The 15,371-nt window shown below is 41.6% G+C and overlaps 2 protein-coding genes across 2 annotated transcripts; both read left to right on the top strand.

The window, feature by feature from the left end:
- Window positions 1-784: 784 nt before the first annotated feature.
- On the top strand, window positions 785-6,162 carry LOC121626239 (toll-like receptor 13). The gene is made up of 5 exons (XM_041964600.1): window positions 785-979; window positions 1,115-1,195; window positions 1,744-4,300; window positions 5,358-5,475; window positions 5,561-6,162. The coding sequence occupies exons 3-5, from the start codon at window positions 3,397-3,399 to the stop codon at window positions 5,805-5,807; spliced, it is 1,269 nt and encodes a 422-aa protein (XP_041820534.1). The 5' UTR covers window positions 785-979; window positions 1,115-1,195; window positions 1,744-3,396; the 3' UTR covers window positions 5,808-6,162.
- A 1,112-nt stretch (window positions 6,163-7,274) lies between these two features.
- Window positions 7,275-14,067, top strand: LOC121626240 (protein phosphatase methylesterase 1-like). Its single transcript, XM_041964601.1, has 14 exons — window positions 7,275-7,303; window positions 8,121-8,310; window positions 8,409-8,466; window positions 8,716-8,767; window positions 9,052-9,206; window positions 9,317-9,407; window positions 9,487-9,552; window positions 9,706-9,829; window positions 10,575-10,692; window positions 10,886-10,930; window positions 11,945-12,009; window positions 12,612-12,679; window positions 12,781-12,811; window positions 13,553-14,067. The coding sequence occupies exons 1-13, from the start codon at window positions 7,275-7,277 to the stop codon at window positions 12,800-12,802; spliced, it is 1,083 nt and encodes a 360-aa protein (XP_041820535.1). The 3' UTR covers window positions 12,803-12,811; window positions 13,553-14,067.
- The last annotated feature ends 1,304 nt before the right edge of the window (window positions 14,068-15,371 follow it).

Raw genomic sequence — 15,371 nt, 5'->3', positions numbered from 1 at the left:
GTCTCCACATACCTGTTCAGGGCTCATTGATATCAGTGTTGGTCAACTGAGGCGTCGTCCACAGTGGAAAACCCGTCATGGTGTCTGAAGACCGCTCGTCCGGTCAGAGAAGAACGCTGCCGCTGCTCCGTGGCTCGTACCACCTCGGCGTCTACCAGAGGATGCATTTATAAATAAATAAAAGAAGGAGGGAGAGAGGGAGGAAATCATAGATCATCATCACATTTTCTCTCCTCCTTGTCCTCCTTTTTTTGCCTTCCTCTTCAGCTCTCTTCTTTTCCCCCTCTTCCTTAATCTCTCCCTTTACTCTGTTTGCCTTCCTCAGTCCCAATCCCTCCTTCTTTTTAAACCTCCTTCTTGTTCTGGGTCTCCCTCTTACCTGTCAACCATCATCTTGTTACCGTCCTTTTACTTTTTCTTTTGTCTTCTCCATTCTTGTTGTTTATCCTCTTGGATATATTATATTAAATATTTATAAGAGTGACCTCATTGTCACGTGGTGGACTGACTGACTGACTGACATCGCCATTCAATGAAAAACAGTTTTTTTCAGTATTGTACGAAACTATTCTGGACCTCTGAATGACTCAAGGTTTTCGTGATCCATTTTGTTTTCATACTTCCCATTTAACCTTTATTTTGGGGAATAAACTCCCTCCTGTTGTTCTATTGTTTATGTGGTTATTATGCTGATGATGCAGCTTTAGTTAGACTTCCTCTATTTGTGCTTCCTCTTACAAAGCTCTCCCACTTTCTCTATTAACTGCTGCCTGTCACACTCGAATTTCCCCGGCTGGGGATGAGTCAAGTCTTATCTTTTTACCTGTCAACATTATTTCAGTTTAAGTGAGGGTCTGACTTTGATTGATTTCTGTCACACTGATCAAACTCGGCTGAGGGAAGTTGTGGAAAAGGCTGTTAAATTCATCTGTATGGAAGCAAACATCATTTTTGAGTCGTAACTGGAAAAACTTGGATGGTACATGGAAAGAAAAACATTATCTTCATGTCATGACTGTGAGATTGACTGCACAGTTAAAACTTTTACCTTGTTAGCTTATATTTCTCATCACTCGTGTAACTTTCTCTTTTCTTACTCCCTTCCTGACGTCAGGATTGATTTCATCCACCAACAAGATTACAAGTTGTTTTGGACATTCAGGATGCATCAGGGACTGTTCCTTGTGACCTGAAGGTACGTACAGCTTTTCAGTAAAATAAGTTGTTTAAATGTTTGAAGGGGTATTCAGATCTTTGAGCTACTTAAGTAAAAGCAGTGATGCAGCAAGTAAAAATACAAGAAGTTACAAGAAGTTCTGCAATCAAAATCTTTAGTTACAGTCGAGAAGTGTTGTCAGTAAAAGGAACTAAAAAGACTCATTGTGAAGAAAAATGGCCATCAGAGTTATATCGTTATATATCTTATTAAAAACGTTCTGTAACATGGCATTGTATTTTATAAAATATTCACATCATTTGAAATATTTTAAGTAAAATATTAATCAGTTAAGTGTCTAGAAACTACCTGTCAAGTACATAATTTCCCTAAAAAATGAAGTGGAGCAGAAGTACAGTAAAAGTACTTCATGTATGTAGAGTACTCCAGTTAATGTTCTTGGATAACAAAGGGAACTGACATCGACAAATCAAAGCAAAGATGATGATGTCTTTACCAAATTTTGTGGCAAAAATGTTCTGCAGAGTAAAACTTTATTTCTTCTTTTCTTCCTTCATCCTCTTCAGGCGTGCAGTATTGAACTAAAATATTCTCCATCGCCAAGTTAAAAAATCATCAAAATAAAAAAAATATAAAAAAGCGGAAAAAAACAGCGTTGCTCCCAAAGATCAACATGTCAGCCATGAGAAGTTGGCCTCTGCTCCTCATCTTCCTCCTGCTTCATCACAACCCCTCACTGGCTTTTTCACTGAAAAACTGTACAGCTGTCTATTCTGAAAACGTCAAATATCTGTGGGTTACATGTCGAGAGCGCGACCTCACTGCTATTCCAGATGACATTCCCCGAAATGCAGCATCACTAGACCTCAGCTCAAACAACCTTCTGAAGATCACCAGGACAGATTTGAGGTGTTTGTCAAAGCTCACTGAATTACAAGTTCAATTTAACTTGATTTCACACATTGATGATGGAGCTTTTGCAGACCTGATGGAGTTAAGGGCCTTTAACATGGAAAACAATAAACTTACAAACCTGACAGACGACACGTTTCTAGGACTGTCCAAATTAGTCTCACTGTCTCTGAATCAGAACCATATCTCATATATCTCCCCCGTGGCCTTTCAGCCACTGGTCAGCATACAGGTAGTATCTCTGGGCGCCAACCGCCTACATCAAATTGCAGACATTGCACCAATCTTCAAATTACCAACTTTACATTTTTTGTACCTTGGGTATAACCAGTTGACCTCTTTTCAATCAGACGACCTGCATGTTAATGTCTCAAACCTCAGGTTACTGCAGCTGAGCATGAACCCACTAAGAAAGTTCAGCATCACAAAAGACATCTTTCCTCACCTAAGCTCTCTCGACTTGTGCAAGTGCACCATCGACATTGAGTGGGATGTACCAAACAAGACCTTTCTGAGGAGCCTGATTAGTTTGTCCTTTAGTGGAACTTATATTAGCTTTGAGGCCTACAGAGGGATGCTGCAGACCGCTGACTCCCTACAAACACTTAATCTGTACTTCATGAAGACGTGGATAGATGAAGGTCTCATAGATATCGCCTGCCAAATTCCTTCTTTAGGAGTTCTTGATGTAACGGTTAGTGACATTGGCACCATAGACGATAACCTGCTTCGGTCTTGTTCTCGGCTAACTGATCTCGTTCTATCTCGTAATCACCTGTCTGAGCTGTCCAAGCATTCGCTTAGCTCCATGACGCAGCTCAGGCGGCTGGTTTTGGACAGCAACCATCTGCCTCAACTTCCACTTGCACTCCGAGGACTCTCCACACTGGAAATCTTGGATCTGAGCACCAATTTCATCAGCGGGCTTGATTGCCATGACTTCTAGGATTTGACAAGATTAACAGAACTTAATCTGAACCACAATCGCATTTCAAAACTTAAAGGGTGTGTTTTTCAAAACTTGAACAATTTAAAGGTACTTAATATTGGAGAAAACGCTATTTTTACTTTTGACAATGCCTTCAAAGTTAATTTGTGCAAACTGGAATCTTTGAATTTGCACAATAGTGGTTTCCTAAAGATCATGCAAGGAGACTTCAGGAATCTGTCTTCCCTCAGTTTTCTGGATTTAGAATCAAACAAATACTACACTGTATACGACGGGGCTTTTGAAGGACTCGATAATCTACAAACTCTGAGTCTTTCACTTGATCAGTACCAAAGGACTACCACAATTAAAAAATCTGATGCTACATCTTACTTGGAACCAGAAGAACTCTCAACAACATGATGAGCCGCCGTTCTCAAATTTACCCAACTTGAGGCAGCTTGTACTCAAAGTTTACGACACGTATTATATGGAAATTTTGCCAGATCTGCTCAGAGGTCTGAAATCTTTAGAGTACTTCAGGTCGGAGAAATTCTTCACAAAGTCATTGCACCCAGACACATTTAAATACACTCCCCAACTTAAAGGTCTTCAGATAATCCACAGTGAGCTGTCAGCTTTAACCCCTGAACTGTTCTGGCCCATCCCAAACCTACAGGTACTCGATCTCTCCTACAATAGAATCAGGTCTTTGGATTTTCTGGCCAGGGCCAACCTGCCAGCTCTCACCTGGATAAAACTCAGTAACAATATGTTGTCAGTCATCAACGTGACAGCCTTCCAATCCCTCCCTGCCTTGACATATCTGGATCTGACTGGTAACCCGTTAACATGTGAATGCTCTAATTCTGGCTTTAGCCAGTGGCTGCAGAGCAACAACCAGACACAGGTTGTTAATGGCCACCAGTTCACTTGTGCCTTTCCAGTTAGCCAACAGGGAAACAAGTTCTTGGACTTTGACATCAGTTCCTGTTGGATGGACGCTAGCTTTGTCTGCTTCATTTCTAGCGCTGGTCTGATTGTGTTTACTCTCCTCACATCCTTCATCTACCACTTCCTGAGGTGGCACCTAGCCTATACCTACTACCTCTTCCTGGCCTTCCTCTATGATAAGAAGAGAAGCAAAGACACTCCTCACCAATACGATGCTTTCGTCTCCTACAATATTCATGATGAGGAGTGGGTCTACAGAGAGATGCTTCCGGTGCTGGAGGGGGAGCAAGGCTGGAAACTCTGTCTGCACCACAGGGACTTTGAACCAGGTACAGATCTGTTTGTCTTCAAACTTTATGTCAGTCTTGCCCTTGTCTTTTTATTTTTCTGAGACATTGAATGTGGTGCAGAAAAGCTGGGTGAAATAATAAATCGATGAGTCTGGAGGCTATAAAACTGTGAGTCAGTGCCGGTTGTTGCTGGATGATGCTGCATTGGGCTGAGCCAAGGTTAACCTTTTCTGACAGGTGACCCTGCATTAATTTTTTTTGGCACGCTAAGGCGGTCCCATTGAAAATAAAGAGGCGGCTGAACGGACCGAATGTCGAATGTCGAAACTGCATGTCGGTTTGAACAAAGCCTTAGAGGGCCACACTCAGACAACACATAAACTTTGAAAATTATTTTTTTCATAGAACAAGGACAGTGGATTTTGAACCCAAATACTGTTTCATTTCACTCAATTTGAGCAATATACCCACGTGTGCCGCTTGTAATAATTACAAAATGTTGCAGGTGAATAATAATAATTGCAGTATTGAAAATAATTTAGAAAAAGATTTAAAAAGCGCCATAATGAACCAGATGTGCTAGTTGCCTTCCACAGCATAAGCACATCATTTTTAGTGAGACTGCCGGTTGGAAACCATCAAAAGAAGGCAAACAGTATTAACTTCTGTAATTAAAAGACCCAGCCAAAATTACCTTTGCCCATCCAGAACTGAAATACTGGCACCACGCCTGATCCAGTATGAAACACAGGAAAAGCCAGTTTAAATGGCACCTGACTGTTTAAAGATGGACTTGAAGAGCTGTGAACCATGCTAGCTATGACAAGGCTGAGGTGTAAGAAACGCTGCATCCAAATCTGGATGCACATGAAACGGTTGTGCCTCACAAAGACCGAAATTAGCGGAGTACCAACGAATATCACAACAAATTTGCCCTTTTCATTATTCAGATGAGAGCTGCATAGAAAGAGCTACATTCCACTTTCAGTGGAAAAAAAAGTCTGGCTTTCATTATCAAACCTGACGCAGACATGTTTAATTTCCAGAACATTCATGAAGTGACGTACTTGTCTGAAAGCAGCTGTTGTTTTCATAGGGAAGCCCATAGTAGAGAACATTACAGAGGCCATCTACGGCAGCTGGAAGACCATCTGTGTGATCAGCCGACACTACCTGCAGAGCGAGTGGTGCTCCAAAGAGATCCAGATGGCCAGGTGGGGGCGCCGTCTCTATATCCATACATGCATATACCTAATTTCTTCCCGAACCGATTCGAACTGACATCCAGTGTGTCTGCAGCTTTCGTCTGTTTGATGAGCAGAAGGACGTGCTGATCCTGCTGTTCCTGGAGGACATCCCAGCCTATCAGCTGTCTCCGTACTACCAGCTGAGGAGCCTGGTAAAGAGATGCACCTACCTGAGCTGGCCACAAGCCAGCCAACACGCCGGAGTCTTCTGGCAGAACGTACGTCAAGCTCTGGAGGGAGTCGAACGTCCGGATGAGCGCACACACCTCCTCGCTGGACATCCAGGCTTCAATCAGTGAGGTCTGAGAAACTCCCTCAGAACCAGAGATGAGAAAAGAAAATTATTTGATGATGAAATCCAAAAAATCTAAATAAAAAACAAGCATGAGTGTCACAACAGGCAGATATGAATTTTAAATTTTTCAACACAGCTAAGCCAATCAAAGTCAAGGACTGGAGCTATCTGTTACATTACGAATACAATATCAGTCACAGGTGATGTTTCTCTATAGAACAAGTCCTTTTACTTTTGATTTCGCTGATGATGCTTTTGTGTGATGGACTTTCTAACACTTCTTTTTTAGTGAATGGAATGCTGATTGCAGGTGATTTTGTCACGTACCTGTACTGAACTGTAATACAGAGGTGTGTTTTCCTGAATGACGTTTTGTCATTTATTCACAACAGCACACTGCTGGTTACCTGGATACTCGAGCTGTATGTCACTGCCACCTGAGGGCTGTGTGTGTGTGTGTGTGTGTGTGTGTGAAAGAGAAGGCAGGCATTCTGATTTGCTGAAATTTTCTCATCAAACACACAAAAACTGGGATTATAAAACAGCCGTGAATTGGGGGCAAAAATCCGACGCAAGTGAACGTTTCTCTTTTCAGTAAAAGCCTTAAAAAAGGTCAAAGGTCAAGAAGACTTTTCGCCATTTCTTCTGTGAGACACAGAAAACTGTTAAACATCTGCAAAAGCTTTTACATCCACTGATAAAATCAAGGATTGATGATCTGAGAATTAACTAAAGTGAGTTTGTCTCAAAATCTGGGCCATTCAGGACAGCAGCGACTAGAAAACAGAAAAATATATTCAGAAAACTTTAAATTGATTATATAAAACCGAGGCTTCCTGTATCTGAAACCTGTCTTCGATTGGATGTTTTGGGTGTTATAATATACTGACATGGCTGACTGGAACATCCAAACAGGACAAAACCTGACGCGTCCCAGAGAGCCAGTGAGCAGATCATCCACAGGAATCCAAGACCTCGATCAGGGCCTAACCCTGAGAAAATGTTTCCAAGCTAGTTTTCTGCGTCTCACTCGGCCGGCGGAGACGTGACGCGCCATTAACTACCAGAAACTTCTCCAAAGTTCTGCCAACATGTCGCTAACTGAGGCTGCCAGCAGATCAGCGACGTGACCGAAGCCTCTTGAGATCAGACACCTTTACGAAAGAGTTTTGACTCTCGACTGTTCGCCCCCACTTCAGCTGTCTCAGCCATGCAGGACGCTGCAGCAGTGATGCTACCTGACATCAGCAGCTGACTGCTCATTGTCCTGGACTGAGTCTGCTCTCACACCAGCAGTCAGTCCAGTTACTTGGTCGATGGACGTGCGACACGGCCGACAGGAAGAGGAACGACTCTTTTTGCTGTGCGGCTCTAATTAAGACAAAGCTGTTTATTAACCTCACACACACACACACACAGCAGATCGAAGATAAGCAGCTGTGGTTTGGACGTCTTCCTGCTGAGACCCAGCATGTGGGAGGAGAGCTTCGATACAGAGCAGTAAGTCACCTCTCCAGACACGTTTTGATCTGATGTTCAGAAAATGCTCATTAATGGACTCCTGACGTAGCTGCACAGATGAATTGAATCTGGATCTCGCAGGATTTCACTGGAACTGCGTTTATACTGAGAAAAAGCTTCAACAAAAGCTGAATGCAATTTCAAATGTTCAATTTCCAGTTGTTGCATTCAGTTTTACAGAACACATCATTCATTCAAAGGCTCTGATGCAGCAGTAATTTAAATGCAAGACATTCACAATTGGTTATAGCCGTCAATAAAAGTGACATTCTCTCATTTTGGCGCAGGATCAGTATTTTTGTATTTTGTCGCTGTCATTGCTTCTTGAACTGAGGTTTAAACCAGTCGAGGGTCGTGGTGCCTCTTTCTGAAATGCAGGAAGTTAACATTAAACAGGCTAGCTGAGCAACATAAGACTGATGTTTAGCATAAGCAACAGGAAGAAGCTAAAATTATGGAGCACTAACTGAAAAAAATGATGGGTTAGCTAGTTAGCCTAGCTGCTAACTCCACATTTAGATTAGCCATAGAAGCATTTAGCTAGCCAGGTTAGCACATTAGCGAGCCAGCTGTCCTTCCACCATCATGAACGGCATGTTGTCGTGTATTTTGTTTATTTTTTGCTGCTGTGCCGTTGAGCTAACAGTCTCGAGGTTCCTTAGAAGCTCCACCACCCAGAAAAAGTTTGTGTCATGGATGATCTGCCGGTATGTCTGGGTATAATCTTGTTAAAAGTACACAGTTTGTGTAGGTATTATAAAGTGTGCATGTTTCTGTGTGTCTACATGTCGACCAGTGAGGTTGGCGGTAAGCAAGATTACTCGCCGGTGTCCTGGCGGGAATATTTTGAACAAATGGAGGATGTGAACGTGGGGCCGGCGGACAGCGGGGACGTCTTCAGGATTTATAAAGCTGGAAGTGACGGACCCCTGCTGGTTCTGCTGCATGGAGGGGGACACTCTGCCCTGTCCTGGGCCGTCTTTACTGTGAGCATCTGTACAGGCGTCTGAACGACTGACTGGTCCATTGATTGATGGCGGCTACATCCTGAATATCATCAGCATGATTTTTTTCTGTGTTGCAGACAGCCATCGCCAGCAGAGTGACCTGCAGGGTACTTGCCATGGATCTCAGGGGTCACGGTGAGGCACTATAAAGAAAAACTGGTTTTGGTTATCTATTGAGTAAAGGTTTCTTCTTCAGCTACAAAGCATATATACAAATTAGGTGGGTTGTTGAGAGACGGTCTCCCTGCTTTAACATCACACTCATTTCATCAGTCTGGTTTCAGGGGTTCAGTTTCTAATATGTGTGCTCACATTTTTAGCTACTCACTTACCAGCGTAGAGCACTTTGACTTGTATTATGATGAGAATTTGTTCTACGTTAAGGTGCCACCCTGGTTCGCCAATCAGACGACTTCTCAACTCAAACTATGTCCAGGTAACAGCACACGACACACACATGCAAACAAAAACATGAACTTCCATCCTCCGCTAATCCTTTACCTCAAACTAATACCAACACGCTGAAAGTGAAAGAGGGTAGTCCTCATTCTGTTCCTGCAAATTCTATCAATGTTCATCCAGCCAGGCTATTATACTCCCAAAAACTGTCACTCGAACAAACTGTACTACTACCAGATATGCTACAAATGCTGCTATTACCACTCCAGTGACGGTACGGTTACTATGTGCTACTATCACTGTTTGCTCCACCCCCCTCAGCGATGTAGCCAATGTGATTCAAGCCTGCTATGGTGAGACTCCTCCCCCCATCATCCTGATTGGCCACGGTGTTGGCGGGGCGATCGCAGTGCATACAGCCAGCAACATGCTGCTACCGACCACTGCGGGCCTGGTGGCTATAGACGTCGTGGAGGGTAAGAGTGTGAGCAGTACAAGCACTGCAATACTCTCTCTTTTCTTTGTTTTTTTTTTAAATGGGGATATTTCTGTTATGTACTTGGCCCGTCTTCTTTTCCCCCCGCAGGCAGTGCAATGGAAGCACTCCACAGCATACAGAACTTCCTGAAGGGAAGACCCAAGTCCTTCAAGTCCATGGACCACGCAATAGAATGGAGGTGAGAATTCTGACGCTGGCCAAAAGTTGGATAAACTTGAGCACTATCAAGTCATTTTTCCACTTTGTTGTCCTTTCAGCGTCAAGAGCGGACAAATCAGGAACCTGGAATCTGCCAGAGTCTCAATGGTTGGTCAGATCAAAAGGTAGGCTGGCTGTGACCAGTTTGGAAGTCGATGATAGTTTACTCAGACATATAAAGAAAAAAACAATGTTGAAACACATTAGGTTCTTAAATGTACCTAAACCTAGATTGTTGACTTCCTCTATTTATCTTCCTCTCACTTCCTGTCTGTTAGATGTGAGGTGGAGGAAGTGGACTCTCTGGAGCAGGCCAGCCCGGTGACAGACGTGGTCGTCGAGCGCAACGAAGAATTCTATGATCAGAGCTACGTCAACGACAAAGAAAACGCTGCCTCAGAGGTGAGCCTCGGCGAAGGCCAGGTATGCAACGACTGCACAGGAACATTGATGGTAAAGTAATATTTTGTTGACTTGCATTCATTATTAAGCATCCGACTTTCACCTTTACAAACCCTTGACATCACTCTCTGTGGTATAATGTGTGTTTTCAGGAATGTATTCTACTCATTACCAACGTGCTTATTTGATCAAGGCGTGATAATGTACAGCATGTGTAGATTTTAGGCTAACCCATTGACTTGCATTCATTATGGAATCCCAAACTTTAAACAGTACCGTTTAACATAAAAATGTCATTTATACTTAAACCTTAATTTTTAAACATATGCAGGTTTTCTTTGCCTTATTTGAGAAGACCCCCCATTGACTTGCATTCATTCCAACAGCTCTGAACTTCTCAATAAACCCCCCTATAAAAACATGAATAACAGCACTTCCATTGACTTTAATTAATCCCCAAACATCTAAACCCAACCACAACTCTTAAGCATGCAAATTTGTCAGAAACTGAGTCACAGAATTTCACATGAACATGCGTAATAACACGTCAAGTGACTGATGATTCCATTGACTTACATTTGTTTGCCAGCTTTACCCGAACACAGGTCGACAGCACAACTTGATTTATACATGTAACTGTCTGTTGAAACTCTTTTAATGCCTGTATCTCAAATGCATGCACACATTGTTGTCTTATTGTGGTCTTGATGTTTTTTCCTTGTGTGTGTATGTGTATGCATGCCAGAGTGTGTACAAATGGCGTATAGACCTGTCAAAGTCAGAAAAGTATTGGGACGGTTGGTTTCGAGGAACCTCCAACCTCTTCCTGGCTTGCAACCTGCCCAAACTCCTGCTGCTGGCCGGTAGGTATTTGAAAACCTCTGTAAGTCCTTTAAGGGTAAACGGTCCGACCTCGTGTATATTAGCTGGTGTAAAATAATACCTTGAGTATGATTTTTGACATTAAGAATCATCAGTGATTTTTTTTTTGTGAACATATTTGTTTGTTTGTCAGTAAAGTGTTACACACTTAACTGAAGCTGCTTCTGTTTCCAGGAATCGACCGACTGGACCGAGATCTGACTATCGGCCAGATGCAAGGTGAGACACTGACTCCACACATGCTGTGGAAGCTATGCAAAGCCTTCAGGCTTGTTTAATGAGTTACTGCACAAAACATGAAGTAGTACTAAAAGCTGATATTAGTATTGTTGCTGTACTGGGATAATTTGCCTAATCTTCTGGGGTCAGTAGATTCAGTGAAAACTCACAAATCAAGGAACGTTGTATCTCCTGAAAAGGTTCTTGGGACCAAAAGTTCCTGGAATTTAGTTTATAAGTAATTATTTGAAGACACCATGATCTGAGAAATTCTTTTAGGGCAGCAGTTGTAACATTAACTGGCAGGAACCTGCTGGGTTTAGAGGGACATTGGCTTTGACAGACAGTAGAAAGTTCCTGTTTGTGTTATGTCGCCTCACAGCGAGCATGTATGAGAGCTGCTATAAGAGGTTTGAAGGACTCAGAGCCGAGTTAGGAAACGTGTTTCCAGCTGTAAGGCTTCCACTGGACCTCGGAGGTCGGTAACATTTAAAGGCTGAGAGGATGGACGTGTGCAACAATATGACTGTTTCCTGGACACAGTTCGAACCAGCGTAAACCCAATCAAACTTGTGACTTTTTTTTATATTGTACTTTTTACTCGACTACATTTGTCAGCGGCTTTATTTACTAGTTAGTTTTCAGATTAGTTTTTCACCACCGTGAACAGAAATGTACCACGTGTGGAGCTGCATGTGGAGAACACTGTGATACTGGCTTTTACCACCGTGTCCATCCAATAACTGTGAGGGAAAAGGTCGTGTACGCACACGCACACGCACACGCGCACACACACACACACACACACACACACACACACACCTTGAGGCGGCAGTTCCTCTCCAGAGACAGCTGCTCCTGTCAGTCAACAGCCACGCTGGAGGTGACAGCCGAGGAGGCAGAGTGTGAGAGTGTGTGTGTGTGTGAGAGATAACATAGCAGCAGAGATATGTGTGTGACTGTGAGAGAGACAGACAGTTCAGAGAGTGTACCTGTCTTGCTGTTTGTCTTCAGGTAAATTCATGATGCAGGTGCTGCCCCCCTGTGGCCACGCAGTGCAAGAAGACAAACCAGACAAAGTAAGAACACTGTTCACGTCACCATTTAACTAAGTAACTAAGTACAGTTACCCAAGTACTGCACATAAATACACTATTGAGGTACTTGTACTTGAGTATTTACATTTTTTATTACCTTGCACTTCATTACATTTGAGGGGGAAATATTACACATTTCACTCCACCACATAGAACTAGTGCCATTAGTTACTGGTTAATTTGCTGGTTCATGTTATTAAAACTAAATATGAGTCAAGTAAACCATAAATTATGATATATTCTTATAGATTAGTCAGATCAGTCAACTGTAACATGAGCACATTAATGCATGAATGGCGCTAACAAACAAATGTTATAAAGTTCACCATGTTCACTCAGTACAGCTGAGGCTGTTGGGAATATCCTTTTTTAAAGTTGGGTCATATTAATTATGGAGTGTTGGACAGAGCGAGATTTTGACGTGATGATGGCGTTAGACTGTCTGCACCAAACATCACTCCAATCCATCAAAATGTTGAGATATTTCAGTCTGGACCAAAACTTTGGCCTGTCTGATGCTGCCATCCACGAGCATGGCTGAAAGGAAAAGCTCCAAAGTGATGAAACATTGTGTTTGTGTGCAGGTGGCTGAAGCTGTGGCCTCCTTCCTGCTGAGACACAAGTTTGCAGAAGCCAGAAGAGAAACCAAGAGGTAAAATCTGCAGATGACAGAGCAAAGTGACCTCATCCTTTCAGCGCTTTTACAAAAAAATCTACCTGAAACTGACAAAATGTTTTTCATTCTCTCTCCAGCTCCAACTCTGTCACACGATGAGGTCTGCAGGTACGATATCATTTCGACGCCTGCACCTGTTTTACATCTGCACAGTTTGTGGTATATCGAACAATGCTGTTATGTAGTATATTAGATTAATAACACTCGTGCATTTGAGATGCAGGTGATTTTCTGTTTTCTATAAGGCTGAAACTAATGATTATTTCATTTTGGATTAATCTGATTATTTCCTTGATTAATCTCTTCTTTTTTCAATGTATCTTTGAATTAGTAAAAAGTAATGTGTAAAATTGAGAAATGCCATGACAGTTATCCAGACCTCAAAGTGACATCCAGATCAAAACCTCGAAATGTTTCAGGCATTTTTGCATGAAAACAGTCAATTAAGATTTCATTTTACTGATTTGTTGGGTCATATTTTTTTTCTTACAATGCATTACATTTTATAAGTTTCATACAAAATCTTAATTCGTGAGTAGATTTGTACTTAAAAACAGTACTTGAGTGAATGAATTCCACCACTGTACACTGAAATATAGAAATGAGAGGAAACATAGCATTTAACAAAAATGAAATATCCAATAAAAATAAATGTTTTTTTTAAAAGCTGATATTTTACATTTTTATTCTGGCAAAATAACTAAATCTGCAAAATGAATAAATAGAAAAAAAATCAGTTTCAGGATGAGATTTGCAGATAAAATCTGAACTTCCTGAACAAGTTTAAACAGCAATATGACAAAAACACTGAAAATGACTACACGGCTCAGTGCTTCTTCTTTTTCTCAGGTTTTCTCTCAGACCAGCTAAAAGGAGCTTCAGGTTCAGAGCCGACTGCTTCCACATGGTCCTGAAGACCAGTACAGGCCTCCATCTTTACCATCTCCATCCTTTATCAGAAGCTGCTGAGGTTTAAACCCTGAGAGCTGAGACTGGCTGTAAATCTGACAGCAGCTGCGAACCATTTATGACTGACTGCTGTTTCTGTTCTGCTCCCGTTATTCACAAAGTGCTGAATCAAGTCCAAACATTAAAAATAATGCATTACACGAAGACAGTAACCACAACGATCATGTACATCGCATATTTACTGTACAGCTACCGAGGCTACATGCTAACAGAGCCCAGCGCTAACTGGAAACTGTTAAAAAAGGACATAGATTAAACGTTAGCAATGCCAGAACATGAAAGCTACTCAGGGTACGGGGAGTCATGGTTAGCATGTCAATAGTTTGACAACTGAAGTAAAAAATTTTGACATCAGTCTGTAAAAAATTTGACTTTTTAGGTGGAAGCTAAATTATGAGTGACTAAATCTAAATATTGTTAAGTTTACGGAATCAAAGCTATGACAGTACTTTATGACATCAGTTAAATTTTGACATTTTGACTTGCTAAGTGAATAGCTCATACTTTGTCTACAATTACCAGCTAGCCAGAAAACCATGAAATGTCCATTTAAACTCTGCTGTGAATTCCCAGCTGCTGTCAAAAAAATCCTCTTAAAACTTGAGATTTTTAATTCAGCTGCTATTTTACCATCCAGAGCCAAAATTATCGCTGGCGGTTACTCTCCTCTTAAAGAAACAACAGTTTCCCTTTCTGTTTGATCACACCGACCTCAAGAATAATCATGGCTGACTGACTCACCTGCTGTGACAGAAGTTTGTTCCTCAAACCGAACGCAGTCGATGAAACTTTTATTCAAGACAAACAGCGTGTTTTCAGTTTTCACCGTTGTCACCAAAGACTTCTGCCAGCAAAGCAATGAGAACGTTAACGGTAGCACATCACACAGATTAGCGGTAGCACCATGCTCGAGCCTCTGTTTCATCTTATTAGTTTAAATAAAATCAATTTTCCACATCAGTTCTAAGATCAACTTTCTGGCTGCATGGGATTAATAAAATAACATCGAGCTAGACTTATGCTAATAGCAACAGCTAGCTAGCCAGGTGATAAATGAGTACCAGCGTAAGTTGCATTAAGCATTCATGTTTTCTGGCATTAGAAAAAACACTTTGACATTACCAACCTTGTTAGCTGTTAGCCATCTTATTAGCGTTTTCCTCATGAAGGCAGCTAAACAACAGTCGCTCACACTGGGATAAAAGCCATTTACGTAGGCTGATAGTGAGAAATTAAACCTGTTCTGTCAATAGAAAAGTACGTAAATTAGTCTGAAGAAAGATGTTTTCATTTTGTGATCATTAACACAGAGTGAAGCATGCTAACGTTAGTGAAAGTAACTGCTTCCCAGGTGGCTAGGCTAGCAGTTAGTCCACCCCTGCTGCTTTCTCCAGCTAGATGTTAGCTCTGCTGTTAGTTCTGCTTACTACTAAATAAATAATGTTAAAAATTAACTTTTAAATAATTTTCTATTTGTCTGTGTTTACACATTGTTGGATGTGTCTGTTGCTAACATACAGTGTGTGTTAGCATCCATTCAGCCATGTCATTAGATAAATGTGTTTGTTGTTCAGCATAAAGTCCACTGTGATTTATCTGGTGTCCTTTTTGTGTTTTCAACTCATCATTGGTGATATAATGTGTGATGTGCTCTATGTTTGGTTTAGAAGAATAAGAAATACTTATTAATTAGCATTAG

This window comes from Chelmon rostratus, chromosome 23 (genome assembly GCF_017976325.1).
Source record: "Chelmon rostratus isolate fCheRos1 chromosome 23, fCheRos1.pri, whole genome shotgun sequence".
Taxonomy (NCBI): Eukaryota; Metazoa; Chordata; class Actinopteri; order Chaetodontiformes; family Chaetodontidae; genus Chelmon; species Chelmon rostratus.
Note: the sequence above shows the minus strand (reverse complement) of the source record. Positions and strands in the feature narration are given on the sequence as shown.